General features: G+C 62.6%; 1 protein-coding gene across 17 annotated transcripts in view; it reads right to left on the bottom strand.

Annotated features, from left to right (window-relative positions):
• EPB41L1 (erythrocyte membrane protein band 4.1 like 1) overlaps positions 1-21,666 on the bottom strand; it is a 70,943-nt gene that overhangs the window by 29,984 nt on the left and 19,293 nt on the right. For 14 of the 17 annotated variants that reach the window (XM_063350390.1, XM_063350399.1, XM_063350397.1 and 11 more), the window contains 2 exons: positions 2,377-2,554; positions 1,569-1,733 (listed from right to left, as the gene is read on the bottom strand). In XM_063350390.1, the coding sequence (XP_063206460.1) occupies positions 1,569-1,733; positions 2,377-2,535 (324 nt within the window). In that variant the 5' untranslated portion in view covers positions 2,536-2,554. Of the gene's footprint in view, positions 1-1,568; positions 1,734-2,376; positions 2,555-8,161; positions 8,274-13,602; positions 13,679-21,666 lie in introns of those variants that run through there. The other 3 variants (XM_063350392.1, XM_063350395.1, XM_063350391.1) reach the window with 3 other exon arrangements.

The following is a 21,666-nucleotide window of genomic DNA, read 5'->3' as shown; positions in this document are numbered from 1 at the left end:
AAAGAAACGCAGCACCAGCCTTTCTACGCTAAACCCTCTCCCCCTGTGCCCCAGGTGGCTTTTTTTAGAGAGCAGCAGCTCTTTAAAAGTCAACCCCATCCTCTGCACCGCAACAGCGGAGAGATCGTCCCTACCCAGGCCCGGCGAGGGGCATCGCTCTGCTCACAAAGGTGTTGGCAGCCCGGCTTCTGCCTGCACGCCGGCTTGGCTCGGCCAGTGCTACCGGGAGAGCTGGGAGAAGGACGACCCCGCCGGGGGCTCGCACAAGCTGCTCCTGCGCCCCGTGAGCCCCGCCGCCATCCCCTCCTTTTCTTCTTCAGGGGGGCTTTCATCTTCTTGTCAACCCACCTTCCCACAGCTTTGTGACAAATTTCACCGCGAAAGCGACAGCCAGGGCTGCCGGAGAGCCGAGATCCAAGGCCCCGCTGCCCGCGCCAGGCAGCCACAGCGAGCAGGAGCCACCCTCCTGATGGCCGCGGATCCTGCGCGGCCCCGAGCCGGGGGAGGCAGGTCCTGCGTACAGATGCGGGTCCGCTCTGCGCAGCCAGCTCCGAGCGGCTGCCAACAAAAACCCGTCTGCCCGCTCGCCAGCAGCAAGCGCAAAGCGCTCCCTGGCAAAAGCTCCGGGATTTCTGCTCCCGAACAACCTCAGCTTTTTGCAGTTTTAAGCCGAGTTGCCAGTCCTTCCTTACAAATGTCCCTCCCACCGGGGCGATGCGGCAGGCAGGAGACAGCGGCGGGCGCTGGGGATAGAAACAGGCGCTCCCGGCAAGCGCTTCTCCTCCAGCTGCCTTCGCCCCCGCGGCAGGGCCGCAGGACCCTGCCACAGAACCCAGCCTCCACCCCCAATTTAATCCTGGGGGTCCCCCAGCCTGCCCTAGGAGGGGAGGTCGCCGTGCTGACAGCGGCTGCAGCAGCCCTGAAGCATCTCCCAACGCAGGCGCCAGCCCCCTCTGTCCCTCCCTGCGGTGACAGCCACTACCAGGGAAGCAGTGACAGCCACTACCAGGGAAACGCGCTCCCCATGAGGACCCCGGCTTTATGGGGAGGGACGAGAAGACGAACACGCAGAGGTTGGAGGCAAACCCGCCTGGGGCAGCCGTGAGGGTCCACGCGCGTCAACCTCTTTGCGCCAACACGTGCACACATGTCCTTCGCCTCAGGGGACAGCCAACACGCTGCGCCCCGGAGGTGGCGGCAGACAGGCTGGCACACGGATGCGCCGTGCACGTATTGTCAGGCAGAGCTCTATCCCCTGTCTATTAAATGTCTGCTTTTTAGACACTCTTTCCTATTGCGAATAGAAATTTGGATTCGCCAGGCTGCCAAATTTGGATTCACTGGGCTGAAATTTCCCTGCTAGGGCCTGTCTTTCCGGATTTCTTTCCTTATTTTGAAATTCCAACTTTAGAACTTTTCTGTGGATTGTTTTCCGTAGGAGAGAGGTACTACAAAGCTGTCCTTAGAAGAACCCTGACGTCAGGGACTGGGTGGGCTGGGCAGGGTCCCCGGGCTGAGACGTGTCCCCTTCCTTGGTGCCAGCGCAGCCCCCTGACGCTGGGACTCACCTCCACCTCGCACTCGTACTCGGAGGCATCGAGCAGGGTCACTCTGCAGAGGGCACTCTTCACTTTCTTGGTGGTTTTCTGGGGCGACTTTTGGGTCTTGCTGGGGGTCGTTTTGTCAGAGAGCCCGTCCGTCTCGCTGTAGTCCTTCTCCTCCATGTCTGTGCCCTGGAGCAGGGAGACGGCACGGGGTTAACCCAGCGCCACTGCCCGGAGAGATGGACAGACAGACGAGACAAGCCCTCCAACAGCAGGCGGAAGAGGGCAGCTGATGGTGGGGAGGCTGGTGGCCTCTTCGGAGTCCACAGTCAAGCCCAGATCCCCCACCCCACGCCACCGGCACGACTTTGGTCCCTGGAAAATGGATATCCATGAGTTGAGCACCCAACACCTCGCTGCCCAACTGTCTGGTGCCGCAGGCAGGGCCGGGGCAGCACCGTGCCCGCTCCGGGGCTGACATCGGGGTGCAGCCGCTGCTTCCAGCCCTGCCAGAGGCGGCTCAGTCCTGGCAGACAGGGCCACCCCCTTGTCCCCCCGCCCTGGCCGGCAGTGCCATTTCCAGAACGGTCAGCGCTCGGGGCTGCCGTACTGCTCCTCTGCCCGTCCTGCCCTGCTTGTAGGGGGTCCCCTCTGGGATGCGCCCCCGGGGCCGACAGCACGGGGGACGTGCCCACCTCACCGGGCTCCCTGCAGCCCCAGCACTGCAGCAAGGACACGGTGATGGGCAGCCAGAGAGAGGTGGCACGTCCCCTTCCCCTGCTGCGCCTCCTTCTCTGACGCGTCTCATGGCACCCAGTTGTCACCCACTCACCGGCTCCGTATTTCGGGCATCGGACTGCGCCCCGGGCTTCTCATTAGCCTCAGCGTCCCGGCCGGCGGGGTTGGTGGCTGCGGCTGCCTCCAGCTGCTGCTGCGGAGCCTCCTCCTGCGCGTTCTTCACCTCCGAACCGGGGCCCGTCTCCGTCGTCATGGCCGCTGGTCACCCTGCTCTGCCACCGCCACCCACAAGGAGAGATAGGAGGTGTCACCCGGGCGCACGGGGATGGCGGATGCCGGCCGGGCAGCCAGCAGCCCGGGATGCCCTGGCTGCACGGGCAGGTGTGGGACCTGCCCATCTCCGCCCGCTGCCTGCACGCGCGGATCCGCTGCCAGGAGGTGGCTTTGCAAAGGGCAGCGGCACAGGAGGTCCGCGCTTCATACCCAGCTGAGGCGGAGGAGAAGAGCCAGCGGTGTGGGGAGGGACACCGGTGGCAGGGACCCACCACAGTCAGGGCACAGGGCTCCCGCCCCATCCCCTCACTCACAGCGGGGTTGGCCGTAACCCCCTGCTCCCCCCAGCCCTGGGCCCTTTGGTACCTCCACTAGTATTTTTTATGACTGGAAGGGTTTATTCTGGGAGGAAAAACCAGGCTGTGAGTCAGGTTAAAGGCTGCACTGACACAGGAAATTGCAAACACGGACAACTCCACATATTGCATCCGGGATGGCTGGTTTTTTCCTCTCTGGGCTTCCCAGCAGCAGCAGCAGCACGCTGGGTTCCCACGGCCGGTGTGGCCGGACCCCCCGGCGGCGGCGGGACAAAACCTGCCTCCGGCTCCAGCTGCCCATCCTGCGCGAGATGCAAAAACAAAGCCGGGGCCAAGAACAGGGGAGGGGAAGGCACTTTCCGGGCCGGGATGCTCAGTAATGTGTTTTTGCAGCCTTTACGCAAATACAGTGCGGGGCTGGCAAGGGTTCCTGGGACAGTCCATGCACTCACCGGCCACCGAGCACCCTTTGTGACCGTCACCCGCCCGCCCCTCGGGTCATCCTTCTCCCCCTGGTCTGCGCTTGCCCCAACCCCAGCTGCAGGACCCTGCACTTGCCCTTGTTAAACTTCATGAGGTTCACACGGTCCCACTTCTCCAGCCTGCCAAGGTCCCTCTGGGTGGCATGCCGTCCCCCTGGCCTGTCACCGCACCACCCAGCTCGGTGTCCCCCGCAAACTTGCTGACTTTCTTTTACGCGGAAAACACGTTACACCACAGCTCGTGTCCTCCCTCTGCCTTTCAGGTGTCCTCAGCACAATGGGGAGACGTGAAACCTTACCCAGAAAAACTGCTACAACTGGCTCCCACGGGTGGGAGGGGACAGACGGGAGGCAAAGGAAGGGACAAGAGACGGACGGAGGAGACGGAGCGAGTCAGCCTGCCCGGGAGAGCAGCCCTCTCCCGGCTGTGCAAGCGCTGTGTGGTCACCGCGGGGGGGACCTGGGTGACACCAAAAGAGCCAGGATTTCACCCCCCTGCCCCAGGGCCACGCTCTCCTGGCCGGAACAGGCAGGACAACCTGCCACCAGCCCCTGAGAAACATCAGCTCAGCTTCTCCTAACAGACCCCAGGGCTCGGCCGAGGGCACGAGAAGATTTCAAAGGTCACCAGTGGTTTATTTTTTCTGCAGAGGAAACAGATCTGCTGTTTTTCCACTGCAGATTCAAGCGGTGGCACGCTTCTAGCTCCGGTCCCTATGTGACCGTTCCCAAGCGCTTCCGTTTGGATCTCAGCGTGCGAATTTTTTAATTGATGTGAAACCTCTAAAAATGACAACCGGCACTTTGGGCCAAAAACGCGCTGAGTTTTTCACTCCAGGTTTCTAAATTTTCTTCCAAACTACTTCTTCCCCTGCACGGGGAAGCACCAATCCCTGAGGAACTGATGAGGGCTCTTTAAGGACGGCAGGCTGGGAATTCATCCCATCTCTCTCAGCCAGACCTACTTTTGCATATTAAGCTCCAGTTCAAACCTTGTGATGATGGACAAGGAGCCTGACCCAGGGAGCCTGAAGGAGATGAGAGCACCACGCGGGAGCACCGGGGTGGCGAAGCCCCGGCAAAGGGGTCTGCAAACCCCCAGGGCAAACTCACTGCCGGGATAAAAGGGTCCGGGAGATGTCCCGAGGGACACGGGGCCGGCAGGGAAGCCAGCAACACCTAGACGCAGCACGGCTGCAGCCCAGCCCTGCAGATGCGCACGGCCCTGGCACAGGCTGTGCAGGCGAGGGGCGGGCCATGCTTGGCACCACCACACTCCCGAGCACAGCCACAACGGCCGCATTCAGGAGCCGGTGGGGTGTTGGTGCCACGTCATAGAATCAGAGTTGGAAGGGACCTTAAAGACCATCCAGTGCCACCCCCTGCCCTGGGCAGGGACACCTCCCACCAGCCCAGGCTGCTCCCAGCCCCGTCCAACCTGGCCTTGAACCCGTCCAGGGATGGGGCACCCACAGCTTCTCTGGGCAGCCTGGGCCAGGGGCTCACCACCCTCACAGCAAAGAATTTCCTCCTGATACCTCATCTAAATCTACCCTCTTAGTTTAAAACCGTTCCCCCTCATCCCATGGCTCCCCTCCCTGATCCAGAGTCCCTCCCCATCTCTCCTGGAGCCCCTTTAGGGACTGGAATCATAGAGTCATAGGGTTGGAAGGGATCTCTGGAGATCACCCAGCCCACCCCCCCTGCCAGAGCAGGGTCACCCAGAGCAGGTGGCACAGGAACGCCTCCAGGCGGGTTTGGAATGTCTCCAGAGACAGAGACCCCAGAGACCCCACCTCTCTGGGCAGCCTGTGCCAGGGCTCTGCCACCCTCAAAGTCAAGAAGTTCCTCCTCATGTTTAGGTGGAACTTCCTATGGTCAAGTTTGTGCCCATTACCTCTTGTCCTGTCGCTGGGCACCACTGAGAAGAGCCTGGCCCCATCCTCCTGACACCCCCCCTTTCAGTATTTATAAGTGTTGATAAGGTCCCCCCTCAGCCGTCTTTTTTCCAGACGGAAGAGACCCAAATCCCTCAGCCTTTCTTCATCAGAGAGGTGTTCGGGTCCCCTAATCCCCCCTAATGGAAGGGGCTCTAAGGTCTCCTCGGAGCCTTCTCTTCTCCAGGCTGAACCCCCCCCAACTCTCTCAGCCCATCCATGTGGGCAGTGCTGTTTCCTGGGCTCCTCTGCCCGTGGTGGAGCCCAGCAGAGAGGTGGGGAGCACCCGCAGCACTGCCCCTCGCCCCGACGCTGCTTCTCCTGTGGCAGTGGGGCCGGGGGGGCTCAGACCTTGGCTGGGCACCCAGGGTCAGCCTCTGCCCGGCGGCACCCAGCCCCAGGGCTCGGGCCAGCAGTGGGACGCTGCCACCCTTCACCGCAGCCCGGCCACCTGCACCCAGGGCTGCTGCAGGCCCAGCCATGGGAGAAGGCCACCAAGGCTGGCACGGCCACCAGCACCCCAACCGTTCCCTCTGCCCGGCTCGGGGTGCTCAGCGCCCTGGGGACACCTGCAGGACCTCCGTAGGGACCGGAGCAGCACTCACGGGGAGGCAGCCGGTGCGACCTGTCCCAGCCCCTTCTGCCCCCCCTGTGGGAGCTCGACTTTTTTCCCCGTGGACTTTTCCTACAGCACCCAAGAGCTTCAAAAGATGTTGATTATGGAAGCGTTTCTGTGCCTTACACAGGACCTACCCCCGATTTAAAGGCAGAAAGCCCACTTTCAGCCAGCGAGAAGCTGGTGGTGCGGAGCGCTTGCCCTCACCCAGCATCTTCCAGACACAAAACTCAGCTCCTGCTGCCCCAGGAGACCCCGATGTGGGGGGCAACGGGTCGAGAAAGAAGGTGGGTCCCAGCATGCTGCCAAAGGGACAATCTGACGGATGTATTTGCCATCACAAAACTTTTACAGCAGGTTTAGACCACAACTGCAGCGAGCTCCATCGAGACTAGTGGAAACGCTCTCCCAAAATCATTTAGTTTGTTTCTAATTATTACCCACAGCAGGAGCAGGACCCCATCCTGCAGGGCAGGCAGCCTATGGGGGCTGTCCCAGCCCTTCCCGGCACCCAGCCTTGCTCACGGATGTCCCCTCGGGAGCGAACCCAGGGCCAGAGCAGCTCCGTGCCGACGCCGGCAGCTGCCCGGGCAGCGGGCACCATCTCCGGCCCCCTCCTCCGTGCCGGGCGCTGGCTGAAGGGTTCCTCCGCACCCACGGTCCCCACTGCCACGTGCCAAGCACAACCCCGGTTTTCAGCAAGGGCTGGCTCACTTCTGCTGCGGCTGGACCCAAAATGGGCTGGGGGATATTCTCCTCAGGGCAAAGAGCAGGTGAAACGGCTGGAGCCAGTCGGAGCTCCAGGCTACCCAAACAGGCACGTGGGAACGGTGACTGCAGAGAAAGCCTCAGCGGGATCCGAGGGAGACCTGCTTGTCATGCTTATAATCTCCTCCCATCATCTCCCTGCCTGCTCCTCCTTCCCTTGGTGTTTTCCTCTTCCCCCTCCAAGCTGGAGTGTGGCTTCACGGCTTTCCCAGACGCTCTGCCCCCGCACTTCCCCAGCGCATCCCAGCTCCAGCTTCCGCAGTGCTCCCCTCCCAGAGCCTTTCCTTCCCTCCCTGCCACCTCCAAACGGAGTTTCGCCCGAGCCTGCTTTCCCCTTGCCCCTGCCCATTCACTCCCTGCTGCTGGGCTGGTTTCTTCGCGGCCGAGCATCCCCCTTTGCTCCTGGGCTCTGCTTTTCCCTCCTCGCTCCCTGCTGAGGACACTGCCCCGTCCACGATGCTTCTCTTCTGAAGCATCACGGACATGAACAGGCCCAAGGCTCTGTGCAAAGCCCCGTGCCGAGTGACCAAACACATCTCCCCGGGGTGCACAGAGCTGGGTGACAACCAAGTGCCCTCCTCCCTCGCCACTGCATTCCGGCAGCTGCCAAGGGTTCCGTGGGGCTGATCCTGGCAGCCAAACCCACCACCGTGCTGCGGGACAGATGGCCGGAGAGAGACGGGGAGCAAGCCGGGCACAGGGAGCAACCCTGCGGGGGTGGCCACGGCTGCGAGACACCAGGCCCGGGGTTGGGGGGGAGGTCCAGGTACTCGCCAGCCCCCAAGGAACAACGGAGGAGCTCCCCAGGGCTGTGGCACCCAGCAGCCCTGCCATGGGGGTTGAGCGGGCCGGGGACGGGCAGGACGGCACAGGCCAGTGCCTTGCAGCCATCCTGGAACCACGAGAGCAGCCCCAGCGGGGAGTCCTGGGAATCCTCACGGGACACATAAGAAGCGAACAAGGAAAGCGGTGCCCGAAGCCCCGGCAGCACGCAGCACCCCTGAGCCTCCCCTGCCACCCACCCTCTGGCACCGGGGGACAAGCAAATCCCCAAATCCCTCCGCAGCGCAGCGGGCAGCCCAGAGAGCTCCCCGGTGCTGCTCTGCAGCAAGGCCAAAACACCATACGAGCCGCCCCCTGTTTATGGTGAAGGCTGGGGGGGGGGTGGGGGGGGGATGCGGATCAGAAACACAGGGTGTCCCCGGCTCCTGGAGACAGCACATCGCTCCTCCTCACACGGGGCTGGCAGGGGCAGAGATCTGCACTGCCCCAAACCGTTCCCCAGCTGGAAAAGTGCCCTCTCTGTCTTTCCCCCCCACACCCCCCCGCCCCCCTCCCCAGGCTCCAGGACCCGCATCTCACCCAGGCTCGTGCTCCCTGCTCGGGGCACCCGCTGCTGGCTAAAGCCCAGGGCATCCCTCGGGCAGCCAGCAGCGCCGCAGGGCATCCCGTGTAGTTGTCTCCTCCACGGCGGGGCCAGTCCTACCTTGGTGCCAGGTCCCCATGCCTCCAGCGCAGCTCGTCGCTGCCAGGCTGCCGCCGCGGCCAAGGCAGCGCTTTCTGCAGAGCCGTCTCTTCCCCAACCCCAACACCCCCGCGCAGTGATTGATGCGTACCGCAGCCGCAGCCGAGCTGGGAACTGGGCTGCCTTCCCATCCCACCGCTGGGCTCCCCCCGCCCTCGCCAGCAGCTCTGTGCCCTCACCGCAGCCTCTTGGCTTGGTGGGAGGGTGCCACGTGGGTGCTGGTGCCAGCCCCGTCCGCCCCCCAGCCTCTCCTTGCCTGCAAACACTTGACTCATCCCGGGCCAGGCACCGGAGAGCCGGCGCAGGCTGCCGATCTGCCAGGATCCTTCCCCATACACGCACTGGCAGGGAAGGAGAACTCGGCTCCTGAGCTGGCTGCTCAGCAAGGAGCTGGACCCACTCTAGACCTTCATCCCGAGTCAAGCCGGCACTTTCCTGCATCACCCCCCGCCCCCCCATCCCATCTCGTCAGTGGGTCCTAGGGCAGCAAACACCGCGCTGCCTCCAAAGCAGGCACCCAAGCGCCCCACTTGCACCACTCAGCCTGGAGACGTACCAGCAGCGAGAGCTGAACAGAAGCTCTTTCATGGCCTCTGTCCGCAGCGAAGTGCGGAGCGTGACACCCAGCACATCCCTGCCTACAAGGGCACGTGGGTCCTTGTCCCCTCCTTGTCCCCCCCTTGTCCCCCGGAAGGGACAATACCAAGGAGCAAACATCGGGGCTGGGGCACCACAAAGGTGCCTCGTACCCCCGGAAACGCAACAGCCCGAAGCGCCCATAAAGCAGAGCACCCGCACCACCAGCGGAGGGACGGATCCTGCCTTCGGTGCGCGGTGGGAAACCCCAGAGAAGAGGCGGGGGGCAGCGGCAGAGCGGCTGCAGGATGGCAGCGGGTGCCCAGCACCCCATTCCCGGGCAGGCAGGGCTGGCTACGGCTGGGCGGGCTGCCGGGGGGAGCAGTGCTCAGGTAGCCCCCACCAGTTTGGACACATAATGGATGAAAACTCCAGAGCGTGCCAAGCCACCAGGAGCCCAAAGGCCACGCAGAGCCTGACCACGCTGGATGCAGAGGAACAAAACCCCGCGCTCAGCCCCAACTGCCCACCAGGATGAGTTCCCCAAATGGTACCCGTGGGTTGGGATGCTCACGGGTCACCCCCCCAAACATGAACATCAGCCCTGGGGGAACCGGCAGGGCAGGGACCTGGCTGCACCCTTGACATTCCCCCTGCCACGAGCCCCCAGCGGAGCCAGGCACCGCTCGGCCAGGCTGGCGCACGCCATGGGAATTCCGCGCACAGGGACTCCTGAGCCGTGGGAGCGGGGCAGCCATGGCGGGGCAGGGGGTCTCTGTCGAGCAAAATGCAGAAGCCTGCGGCGAGGGAGGACCAGTCATCCCCCAGTTCCCAGCAAGCCCCCCCCCACTTCCAAAATCCTCGCCCAGTCCGTTTGCACCCTCACCCGACACCCCAGCCCGGGCAGCGCAGTGCCCACGAGCGTTGCTGGGGATTGCGGTCGTGGAGGTGTGGGGCCAGGGGCCACCAGCTCTCGGCTGCTCTGCACCCCTCCCACGGTCGCCAGGGCTGGCGTCACCCATCTCTGAGCGCCCACAGCTGCACAACCTCCTTGTGCGGAGCCGCCACAGGAACAAGGAGGAGGAGACACAGAAAGCGGGGGGAAACGTCAGCCCAGAGCTGCGAGAGGAGACGAAACACAGACAGGAAAAGGAGGGGAAAGGGAGAGACGGCGGCAGACAAAGACCCCGAGACCCGAGCCATGCCTCAGATCGGACCTGACACGTGATGGGAAAGACCTAATTTATCATGTCACGCGCAACCCCCCGGCTCAGCCAAACACCCCGGGCCTGGGGAGCGCTGCCCGAAGCAGGAGGAAGGCAGCAGGAGCTGCCACTGTCCCACGCCTGCTCACCCCTGGGCAGTGAGCGAGCCAGCCTGGGTGGGGGGCAGGCGATGTCCATGGGATGTCCTCCCTCTCTGATCAGCGCTGAGCCCCATGAAACATCCCTGTGCCACCTCCAGAAGGCAGCCTAGGGAAAACAAGAGCAGAAAGGATCTTCCCTCCATGCCTGGCAAGAAGCAGTGATGCACCCAGCCGGAGGCGCTCGGGCCCCAGGGGGCCGGGCTGGAAGGGACCTTCTGCGCCCGCTACACCCTAGCGGGGATGGAGGTGCCTCTGCAAACGCCCTTGTCCCTGGCTCCAAAATCTGCCGCTGGTGAGACCCACGGGACGCACTGAACAGCAATGGGTTTCCAAGAGGGTCCTGCTGGTGCCTTGGTCCCTGTGGCATCAGTGCCTGCACTTGCACCCCATCGAGGACCCCACTGCGCTCTGCTGAACCCCTTCACGCTGCCCACGCTAGAGGCCACCACGCTGTGCCTGAGGACTGAATCACAGGGTGGTTGAGGTTGGAGGCACCTCCAGAGTTCACCTTGTCCAGCCCCTTGCTCCATCAGGGCCGCCCAGAGCCAGCTGCCCAGCACCGTGTCCAGGAGCCTTTTGAGTATCTCCACGGATGGAGCCTCCACCACCTCCCTGTGCACCCTGTGCCAGTGCTCCGTCACCCTGACAGCGGAAAAACATTTCTTGATGTTCAGAGGGACCCTCCGTTTGTGCCCATGGCCTCTGGTCCTGTCCCAAGGCTGAGAAGAGCCTGGCTCCGTCCTCTTGGCAGGAAGCCCTGGCAGCGGCCAAGGATGGCACGTGCTGCTGGGAGCAGGGGGAAGCTGCCCCATGGACGAGCTCCACAGGGTGGCACAGGCCAACTCGCCATGGCACATTTTTCCCTTTAAAAGGGAGGTGATGGCAGAGTCCCGGCAGCGCCCGAGACCTCCATGTGCGTTTCAGCACAGGGTTGGGGCCAGCAGAAAGACGTCGGCCACGCGGTACCACCCCAGAGAAGAGCCACGGTGCCACCGGGCAACCCACGCCTGGGTCATCCCTCGGAGATGTGACCCATGGGCTGGGCCTGATCCTGCACCTCCTCACCCACCAAAACCACCACATCAAGACCCTCCCGGGGGAGCGAGCAGCTTGGGGACCCGCTCACCCCAGAAGTGTCCCCCCAAAGCACGCACTGAGCCATGCCACTGAGCCAAGCTCCTGCAAAGGCGGTGGTTGCTGGCGAGTCCCTCCTTGCCCCCACCACCCCTGCTGACCCCCTGGCACGGTTCCCTCGTGTCCTGGCGATCCCACCCGGCACAGGAGGCGACCGTTTGCATTCCCCACTGCCACCCGAAGCGCGATTTGGTGACTCGGGCACCGAAGCGGAGCCAGCTCCCTCTGACCACGGTGGGGCACAGCTCAACTCTTAGAAGGGGTCAGGGCAAAGCTGGGCTTAGGTTTCAGTTCAGCGTCACAGTCCTTAGATCCCAGCGGAGAATGCTGTGGGGGCAGAGGGGCACCGGTCTTATCCTCCCCCCACCAGCCTGGCAAAGCCGGCTGCCTCTCGGAGGCGTTTGCAAACCCGGAGGAAGACAGGGAGGTCTTCCTGCATGGAGCAGCTCTATCCACAAGCTGGTTCAAGGTTTCCTTCAGTCCCAGAGATCGCCTCTGATGATTTCGAGCATCAAAATGTTTCTGATTGATTTGGTAGGAATTAACCTTGCGGGGGTGGGACACCCAAACCAGGGCTGACAAAGCCAAACCCTGCCCTGGAAATACTGGAAAAATTCCATTTCACCCAAACTCGCATTTAGAAACCTAAGAAGCACCTCACGTAAGGAAGGCTCGCGGAGGACCACCTTTGCTGCGCCTGCCCGCAGGGATGGAGGGGAGCGCTGGGGGGGTGCAGCCGGGGTGGCCACGATGGCTTTCCCTGCTGGGGAAGGGGCCTGTGGGGCTGCAGGGGTCGGGACTCGCCAAGCGCTTCTGCAGCACCAGCCCTTTGCTCCGTGCCAGGGCTGAAAGCACCTTCCTCCCTGGGCTGTGTCCCCCAGGGCTGCCCCACCGTGGGGTCTGTCCCCACCCCAGCCCTGAGCCCGCACACCGGGAGCAGGGGGACACGGCGCCCATCACACCAGGAGGCTCAGGCGGGGAGCGGGGGTGGCCTCCTCCACAGCTGGGAGCTTGCCCGGCTCCTAGCAGGGGAAACTGAGGCACACAGGGCTTGGTCACACAGCCGCCACAGCAATGCTCTCTGCCTGACTCCCACCCCGAGGGGGCTGTAGGTGTTTGGGACGGGCCTCACCCTGCAACCACCCCCCTGCACCCAGCTGCCGCCCCCGGAGAGGGACGGGCATAGGACAAAACACAACATAAATCCTCAGGGGGCTTTAAATCCAAGAACCAATCATTACTTGTAACCTCCAGCCACCAGAGGCATCCGCAGGCACCCCGCGGCCGGTCGCCCTGGGTGGGGGACACCGTGCCCACCCCCTGCTGCCCCCCACAGCCCGAGCAGGAGGGAGGATTCGGGGGGCCAGGGGCTGTGGCGCGGCACACCTGGGCCATGCCCCACACGGTCTTCTCCCGAGACACCCCACTGGAACCACTTGTCCCTGTCACTGCCTGTTCAGCTCTGTCCTCACAGTAGCAACAAAAGAGCTCGGCACCTCCCTCGGAGGTTCGCACAGGCTGAAGCAAGCGCTGGAAGGGCTGTTGCAAGAATATTGGTGGGTTTTAACCCAATTCCCGCGCTTCCGGGGTGCCTGGCTCACGCTTTCTGAATACCTTGAAGAACACCAGCACAGGCTTCGCTCTGGTTTCTCCCCATCCCACGCTCTCCCAGCCACGAGGAACGCGTGGCCGGCAGAGGGGACCCACGGCACCCTGGCGGCTGCGCAGCCCCGCACCACGTCCCCGCCGGTGACAGCAGACTGAAGCAGGATCGGGACCCTAAGAAACCCCAGAGCGTCGCCAATTAAGACTAAACCACAAGAGCACGCGCAGCACGCCCCACCCCGACGCATCCCGGGGTTCAATCTCCCGCTAACGAGCCGGGTCGGGGGGCACCGACCCACCGGAGGAGGCAGGAGCGAAGTGGGGAGCAGCCTGTCCACTGGTGAAGACCCGCAGCTCCAACCAGGAGCGGGCAGAGGAGGAGGAACCCTGTCCTACGCACCAAAATATCCCCCCCCTCCTCCCTCCCCCAGCACCCCCGATGCCCAGGATGCGGCGGCTTCGCAGGCTGCCACAGAGAAGGACACGCACCCTCTGCAGGTGCCCAGGCAGGAGAGAAAAGAGGTTTTTAGTTTTTTCCAAGGCTCTGAGGCCTTGGTGACGTTCATGCCTTGCAGGCAATTATCAAAGATAAGAGATAAATGTTTTAAAAGCCGGAAGGGACGGAAGAGGGATGACGGAGGGTGGGGAGAAGGAAAAGCAAGTCGGCTTGGAGCCGCCGTGGGGTGGGGGCAGCACATGGGCTTCCATCATCAGCTCTGACCTTCCACACAGAGGGCACCGTGGGACACCGTGGAACACTGCGGGGAACTCGGGCCATGAGGGCAGATCTGGGGCTACTGTGGAGAAAAAAAATAAAAAAATACATAGAATCATAGAGTGGTTCGGGTTGAAAGGGACCGTAATGATCCCCTAGTTCCAACCCCCCTGCCCTGGGCAGGGACACTTCCCACTAGTCCCGGCTGCTCAAGCGGGGCCAAGGAGAAGGTACCTCAGTCCTGCCCCAGGACTGCACTGCACTGTGGGGTGCGCCCCAGCCCAGACCCCCCCGACTCGCGCTGCCCACACCAGGGTCCTGCCACCTCCCGCCACCCCAGAGCGCAGGACACGCCGTGTCCCCCGGGTCCCCCTTGTCGGGAACCCTCCAGGAGCCAAGGGAACCCAAGGAGGAGAGGGGCCCCCACCCATCCCAGAGGAGGCAGGGAGGGGACAGGCCACGTCAGCAAGGCTGGAGGAGCAGGAGCGGGGCTGTCCCACAGCCACCTTCGCCAGCCCCACGTGCTCCCGGACCCCATCTCCTCTCCCATCAGCTCCCCCCCAGGTCGCACCCCCAGGACCTGGGGCGCCATCTCCCCTCGGCCCTGCCCCAGCTTCGCCGCGGCACAAGGCGAGAAGCGCCCGCACACCAGACAACCAGTTCTCGGGAAGGGATTTACTCCCATTCCCTCCTGCTTAATACTCCTTATCTGTCCCCTGTTTGTCTTTCAGCAGCAACGAGCTCTGCCCGGGCTGCATTCCCTGCCTCTTTTATATTCAGGATGTATGTATAACGTATGTATTACATACACTAACGCAGCGTCATCACCGTGCAGTCAAACGCGCCGCGCACCGTCACTTCAGAAGGTCCGGGTCCCAAAGCCACCATGACGCCAGTCCCCATCCGTGACCGCAGCGACCGGCGCTGCAGTGCCCGCTCCTACGCCCGAGTCCTAAAATATACGCGCGGCATAGCTGGATTCCAGCTGCTGCGGGGAAAACGGGGAACTCGGAAATTTCCACGCTCTGAAGCATTTCACAGACGCACGGAAGGACCGACAAGGTATCAAAGGAGCTTAAGGAAGTCACAGGGCTGGAGCAGGAGCCAGAAATAGCAACCAGGAGCCTGGGTTACACGTGCTGAGAAGGACCACGGCGTGGGCAGCCAGACGCTTCCCCATCGGCAGCAGAAAACAACCTTCACGTGGTTACCTTGGTGGAGACGGATGGCAAGACGTTCACGGCCTTGAAAAACCTTTCTCACCGGGTTCCACTCCGCTTTGCTAAGAAGAAAATACTTCACTAGTCTCACTCCAATACATATTTGCAAGCAACAGCATTTGTCTCCCCGCAGAGCTGGGGAGAATCCGTCCTTTGGCATCCGACTGTCCGGACACTACGGACACCCGAACTGAGTACAAATGGAAAACCTCTCGATGACTTGCAAAATGCAACCAAAAATATCCAGTGCCGTCAGGCTTCGGCTTGCTGCAGGGCACCTGGTCTGCAAAAATCCTTCAGGAGAAGGAAATCAGAGGCTGGAAAGCGCCGCCCTGGACACGTGTGCGCTGAGGATGCCCCCGACCCAGCTGTGAGCTACAGCATGGAAGTCAGGGCCAAGCCTCCCGAGAGGATTACACCTGTGAGCAGGACCGACAATTTACGTCTCGGGTTGAGGGCATCCAAGCCCAGAAAAAGACGTGGAAAGATGCCCAAATAATATTCTGGAAGCATAACTTGAGGACTTGTCCCTTGTCCTCGAGTTGGTTCAGAATAGCTCAACGGATTTACAGTTGGGCCAGATGTGCGGGGAGTAACCCGCCTCCCCCCGGGAAAAGGGAGGTGACCCCCCCACACACACACACACTTTTAATCTGAATTACAGAAATTCAGAGAAACACCTGCTCGGCAAGGAGCCCCGCAGCGCGGGTTGCCGGGACCAGAGGTGCCTGCCCATGCACACACGGGGAGACGGCAGGGCATCGCCACCTCCCCGTCGGGTCCCGGGGGGGGACGTGGCACACCAGGAGGTCGAGCCAAGCAGGGGACTGTGCTCTCGGGTTGGGCCAACGATGGCTGGATGCAGCCACCGGCTCCTCAAGGTGCCAGGGCGCCAAACGCTGCACCCCGGGCACTGCCAGGGAAGGGACCAGAAGGTGGAGGTCCCTTTGCAGGCAGAGCGCGTCTCTCTCCAGCTCGGAGCTGGCGTACCTCGCAGCCAGGCTTGGGAAACGCTGATAAGATGAGGGAAAACATCTTCTCTCCCTCCTCCTCTCGCGCTGCCCTCCTTCCAGACAATTAATTTCAGCCCTGCACCAGCCCGTGGCTGTCTTGCAGCGCCGCTGTGAATCATCGGCAGCGAAACGCTGACTCACAGAGGTGAGGCTCCAGAGGCGGCTGACGCAGGAGCCCTGGTCCCCACGGCCCCCCGCGAGCTGGCTCCCGACAGCCCTCCTTCAGGTCCCCACGCCGCCCCTGCGCCCGGGGAGGCGGCGGCAGCCCTCCGCTGCGGCGGGCAGGCGATGCTTCGAGAGGTCATTTCATCCCACTCGGCCCAACGCGGGGAGCAGCTCCATCCCGACTGGCTCAACACGCCTTTCATAGTCTCCTGCGGTGGAAACTCCTCTCCCTGCACCACTGCCTGCGCCAGGGCTTTATCCTCGTCGCATCCGAGGGGTATTCTCCAGCGTCTCACCAAACCTCCTGCCCTGTTGTTTTGGGCTGTGGCTGTCCCCGTCCCGAGGAGCCAGGGCAGAGCTCCTGCCCTTCCGCTGCTCCAAGCTCCGCAGCTCCCTGCTGTCCCCAGGCCACCGTGACCCCTCCGCGGGAGCAGCCCCACAGAGAGCCGGTGCCAGCAGCAGCTCGGCCCCGCAGGGAGGAGAAGGCAACACCTGCGGTAGCTCCCTCAGCCCAGGGACAGCAAACCCCTGTGGCCACCGTTCAGCCAGAAGGACCTGGTGGCCACCCTGACGGGACGGTGCCTTTTCAGGTCCATCAGATTCCAGCCTTGGGCCTTCCCAGCGATGACCTGGAGGCCCTCAGAGAGCAGCAGGTCTACAGAGCCACTGAAGCAAGGCAAAGGCAGCTGCCCAGGGAGGTCCCTGCAGGACCAGGCCCAGGAGGTCCTCTCTGCTCAACCCTCAAAGAGCAGCAAACAGCTAACAGAGGCACGGGCTGCTGGGCACTGAGCGCTGCTGGGTCCAAACGGAAAGCATTGGGCTCCTCCTCCTGCCATCAGGGCCTTGGCCGTGCCGTGAGGTCCACGTGCCCCTTGTGCTGCCTGGTAGCCAGATGGACCTGGGTGTTCACCTCCCGTCTCCGCCTGGCTCCTGAAGATCCCTGTTAGCCAGGACAGCAAGGCTTTGCGATCGCAGCACTGAGACTTGCCGTCTGGTGCGTAACCACAGCTTTCTAAGACCCCTCATGCCCACACGCTTGTCTCAAGCCCTTTCTCTACATTCCCTCCTCATATCCTGCTATTTTCTCTCTGCTCCTCAAATCAGTCACACAGATGGGTGTTTTAGCACCCGAGTCTTTTTCCAGACAATCGCAGTCTCTTCTGATGTTCTCCATTTACAGTAAAGCAGTTCCCCCTTCGCCTCACACCAAAGGCATCCTCCAATTCCCGGTGACCCGGCTCCTCCGCCCAGCGAACACCTGAACGTGCACCCAACGGGCAGGACTAAAGCACAAGAGCATGGGCACCGCACCCCGCGAGCGCCCTGCGCGGCAGGACTCGACTACCGCAGAAGCAGCAGGGCACTGGGGTGCTGGGAGAAGCTTCATTGCCCTCCCATCCTCCACCACCACCACCCAGCTCAGCCAGCTGGCCTTCCCTGCCACCACGGGCTGCTTGCAGACATCGTCGCTCCGTCCACCCCCGAGCCTCGCACGCCGCGTCCAGCCACGCCACTGCAGACACGTGTAGCCTCACGGCCACGTTGCCCATAACTCACCCTTTTCCCCCCACCTCCAAGCCTGCTCCCTCCCACCCCCTTGCCAGAAGCGTTTGGAAAGGAGACGTCAGACCAACACCGCAGGATGTTCTCCTGCCCAGCAGGATGGTGGGAGCTCAAGTAGGTCACACTAGGAAGGCAAAGGACAGCGTGAGCGTTCCCTCTTCACCTTGGATGCCTCTCTCGCCAGCCTGCAAGCAGACCTCGCGCCGCCCCCACCAAGCTCCGCTGCCTTGTCCTGCTAACCAGACCAAGGCTGGCCCACCACACACCAGCCCAGCGTCGGCAGGACCGGCCCTGCCACAGCTCCTGCCTTCAGGTAGGGAAGAGCAACGAGGTTTGAACCTGCCGGTGCAGGAGATCGCCACCAACTAACCACAAGAGGCTGCTCCCAGTGAAACTGCAAGGACACGTCAGCTCCTGTCCCTCCAGCAGAGATGACAGGCCTAGCTCACAGCCCGGCTGGCGATGGAGGGCAGGAAGGTCTCATCAAGGCTGTCTGGATCAGTCCCTTCCTGAAGGCAGGCCCCAGCCTGCCTCACCAGCAGGTCTTAAATCAACGTAGGCTTTGATGGCTACTCCAGACACCTTTGTCAGGGGAGGTGGTTGCTTTCCAGCCCCAAGCAAGCCTGGCAAGCTTGGGCTGTTGGGTTGGCGTGCTCTGCAGCCGCTGACCTGACCTGGAGGCTCCCGAGGGATGCTGAGCCGGGGAAAAGGAGCCAGGCTCCAGGCTGAAGCAGCCGCCGAGCACCACGACGAGAAGCAGACGGTGGCTCTTCATCGACAGGGGGCACCACGGCCAGGCTGGAGCTGCCAAGCGATGAATTGGGTCAAGTGGGGAAAAATATGAGAGTAAAGGCAGCAAGGCTGAGATGATCCCACGGCAATACGCTCACGTGAGAGCGGGTGTCCTGCGTAACGCCTCCACAAGCTTTGGGACCCACCACATGGGAGAAGTCCATGGCGTGGAGTTCCCCCACCTCTCTGAACAGGGCTGGCAAAGCTGCTCTCCTGCAGCTAGCTCAGACTTAATTGACACGTGTTGAATCTGTTTGGGGGCAATTATGTATTTACATTATGTCAGCAGTTGCCAAGAGCCCAGACATCTGCTCGCTCATCATGTGCGAGCCAGGCAGCGCGGAGACATCTGACCCCAGAGCAGGATGCTGGGCTTTTGCAAACACAGCTGACGGGCAGAAAAGTGCCTCCCCCGCCACAAACCACCCCGTCCTCCGCGGGCATCGCCTGCGGGAGATGGGCAACGACCCGCTGCCCAGGGTGGCATCGCCCTGCTCCAGGGTTAACGAAGCAGCCTGAACCTATTTCACCAAACTACGCTGCGGGAGCCGGGCTCAGGCTCCCCCGGCGGCTCAGAGGCACGGTGTCATGGGTCAAAAATGAATCATGAGAAAGTTAGGGCAAAAAAAAAAGCACAAAGTTAAGAAGCCACCGAGTTCACAGGGAAAGGGCAGGGCTGTCCCCCAAGTCAGCGATGGCAACTCGCCCCCTCCCCGGCTCAGCTGCCAGCGCCGAGAGCAGCCGGGGCAGAGTCCGTCCCGAGGGACCAGCTCGCTCCCTCCTTCCAGCTCGCTCCCTCCTTTGGCCCCAGCAAAAACCAGGGAAGAGGAGCGTGACCCCTGCTGTGTCCCTGGGGAGGGGGACGGGGCTGAGGCGCCTCCTCCTCCTCCAAGCCTGCCAGGATGCGAAAGCAGCACGTCCTCCTCCCCGCTGCCCCGCTCCCACCACGCACAGCGGCACACAGTCGTTTTGCAAGACCCGGGCAATTTCGGGCCATTTTACAGAAGGTTTCACTCCTACCCTTTTCAAGTGACACATCCCAGGTGAATAAACCGGTTCAGGAATAAATTGCTGCAACCCCTCGTAGCAGACACCTTGGGAAGCCAAGAAGCCCCTTCCACACAACCTCATTAAGGTGCAAACGAAGATCTCTCAACCGGTGGGTCAGGAGGGCGGTGATTCAGCCCTTGCAAAAACACCCTGCGCTTCTCCAGACGAAAGTGCCACCCAGACACCACCCCCCAGCCAGATGAAGGCGCGGGGGCAGACCGCAACCCCCAGCCACCCCTCGTCCCCCCCGGTTTGCTCTCCCCAAGGCCCACGTGGGATGGCACCGGCAGCATCAGCCGCGGCGTGCCATGTGCCATCGCTGAGCCCAGACACCCCGGCATTGTCTTCTCAGCAGACCATGCCCCACCTGCTCGGCACTCTGGGGATCTCTTTGCTTTCCTTGGCACCCACGGGTCCCTCCAGTCTCACCCATTTTTCCCTCCACAAGCCAAGGGCGATCGATGTGTGGCCAGCAGGTGGGGGGAGGTCATCCTCCCCCTCTGCTCTGCCCTGGGGAGGCCGCCTCTGGAGTGCTGGGTCCAGTTCTGGGCTCCCCGGGTCAAGAGGGACAGGGAACTGCTGGAGAGGGGACAGCAAAGGGCTACCAAGATGCTGAGGTGACTGGAACACCTCTCTTGTGAAGAAAGGCTGAGGGATTTGGGTCTCTTCAGTCTGGAAAAAAGACGGCTGAGGGGGGACCTTATCAACGCTTATAAATACTGAAAGGGGGGGTGTCAGGAGGATGGGGCCAGGCTCTTCTCAGTGGTGCCCAGCGACAGGACAAGAGGCACAACGGGCACAAACTTGACCATAGGAAGTTCCACCTAAACATGAGGAGGAACTTCTTGACTTTGAGGGTGGCAGAGCCCTGGCACAGGCTGCCCAGAGAGGTGGGGGAGTCTCCGTCTCTGGAGACATTCCAAACCCGCCTGGACGCATTCCTGTGCCACCTGCTCTGGGTGACCCTGCTCTGGCAGGGGGTTGGACTGGGTGATCTCCAGAGGTCCCTTCCGACCCCTACCAGTCTGTGATTCTGTGATGCCCTTGGCCATGCAGGGCCCTGCCTGTGCCTGCCCAGGGCAACAGCTCTGCAGTCCCGCAGCCTTTGGAGGTGGCAAGGAGCTATTCCAGAGCTTCCCCAGTTTCGGTTTGACCCCCTCACACTTCATCTCCCTCCTCCTGACGAGAGCCGCCCGGGAGCACAAGCAGAAATGCCCACCCGCCACCAACCGGCTGAAAACCATGCCCTGCTCCCAGGCAGCGTCACTGCTGCTGCTCCCCGAGAGCCATCCCCGCTGCCCACCCACCCCAGAGCATCTCCAAAGCGGCTCAGCAGGCAGGCGGCGATGGCCACCTCGCCGCCTCCTCGGGAAGAGCGCCGGTGGCAAGGCTGCCCCATGCCAGCGCGTCGCCAGCTCCCAGGGACAGGGGCACGTCTCAGCAGGGAACGGCTCCTCAGACCGGGCGGGCACACCACCATGCAGCACCTTGGTGACAGTACAGTCACACCAGCCCGCAGGCTTACGGGGACCCCCCTCAGCCCCGAGCACCGGCTCCCACCATCAGCGTGGCCGCTCGGGAGCGAAGGGCGCAGCCAGGACAGGCCCGGGCACCAGGATGCAGTGGGAAACCAGGCAGCCTCTCTGCCAGAAACCATACAGCCGCCAGCATCCCCCCCGCCGGCATCACCCTCCGCTGCTCCCCACATCCTGCGGCTCCGGGAAAGAGCCCGGGGAGGTGGGAGGTGTGGGAGTTCATTAAGGCTTCTTGCAAAACCAAAGGCTGCCCAGCTTGCCTCCTCCCTCACGTCAGGCGGCCCTGGAAAACCAGGAATGTGCCTCTTCCAGGCAAACGCATACCTTTTTAAAAGGCATGCTTGCGCTGTCAGCAGAGTTCGGAGCACGCTAGGAGCGGGGAGAGAGATTTATGATACAACGGTGCTCCCGGGGCATTCAGCTCTTCCAGTAAAGGTCCAGCAAGAAGCACCGGCTGCAGGCAGGAATATCGCAGGAGAGGGCAGGGGAGACAGCAGGTTGCTTAACATTCGGCACACAACATCCTCCGATGCGACGGCACGTGGTGAACCAGCCCTGTGGATGCACTGAAGGGTTTAAGCCACCACCCAGAGCACCCTCCCCACCGTCCAGCCCCCGAGCAGTCAGCGACACGGCTCCTTCCCACGCTGCAGGATGGCACTTCATCCAAAGACTTTCCAACTACCTTACCAACACCCGGCCTCGGGAAGGTCGTAAAGAAAAGGGACCGAC

This window comes from Chroicocephalus ridibundus, chromosome 12, assembly GCF_963924245.1.
Source record: "Chroicocephalus ridibundus chromosome 12, bChrRid1.1, whole genome shotgun sequence".
Lineage (NCBI taxonomy): Eukaryota > Metazoa > Chordata > Aves > Charadriiformes > Laridae > Chroicocephalus > Chroicocephalus ridibundus.
Note: the sequence above shows the minus strand (reverse complement) of the source record. Positions and strands in the feature narration are given on the sequence as shown.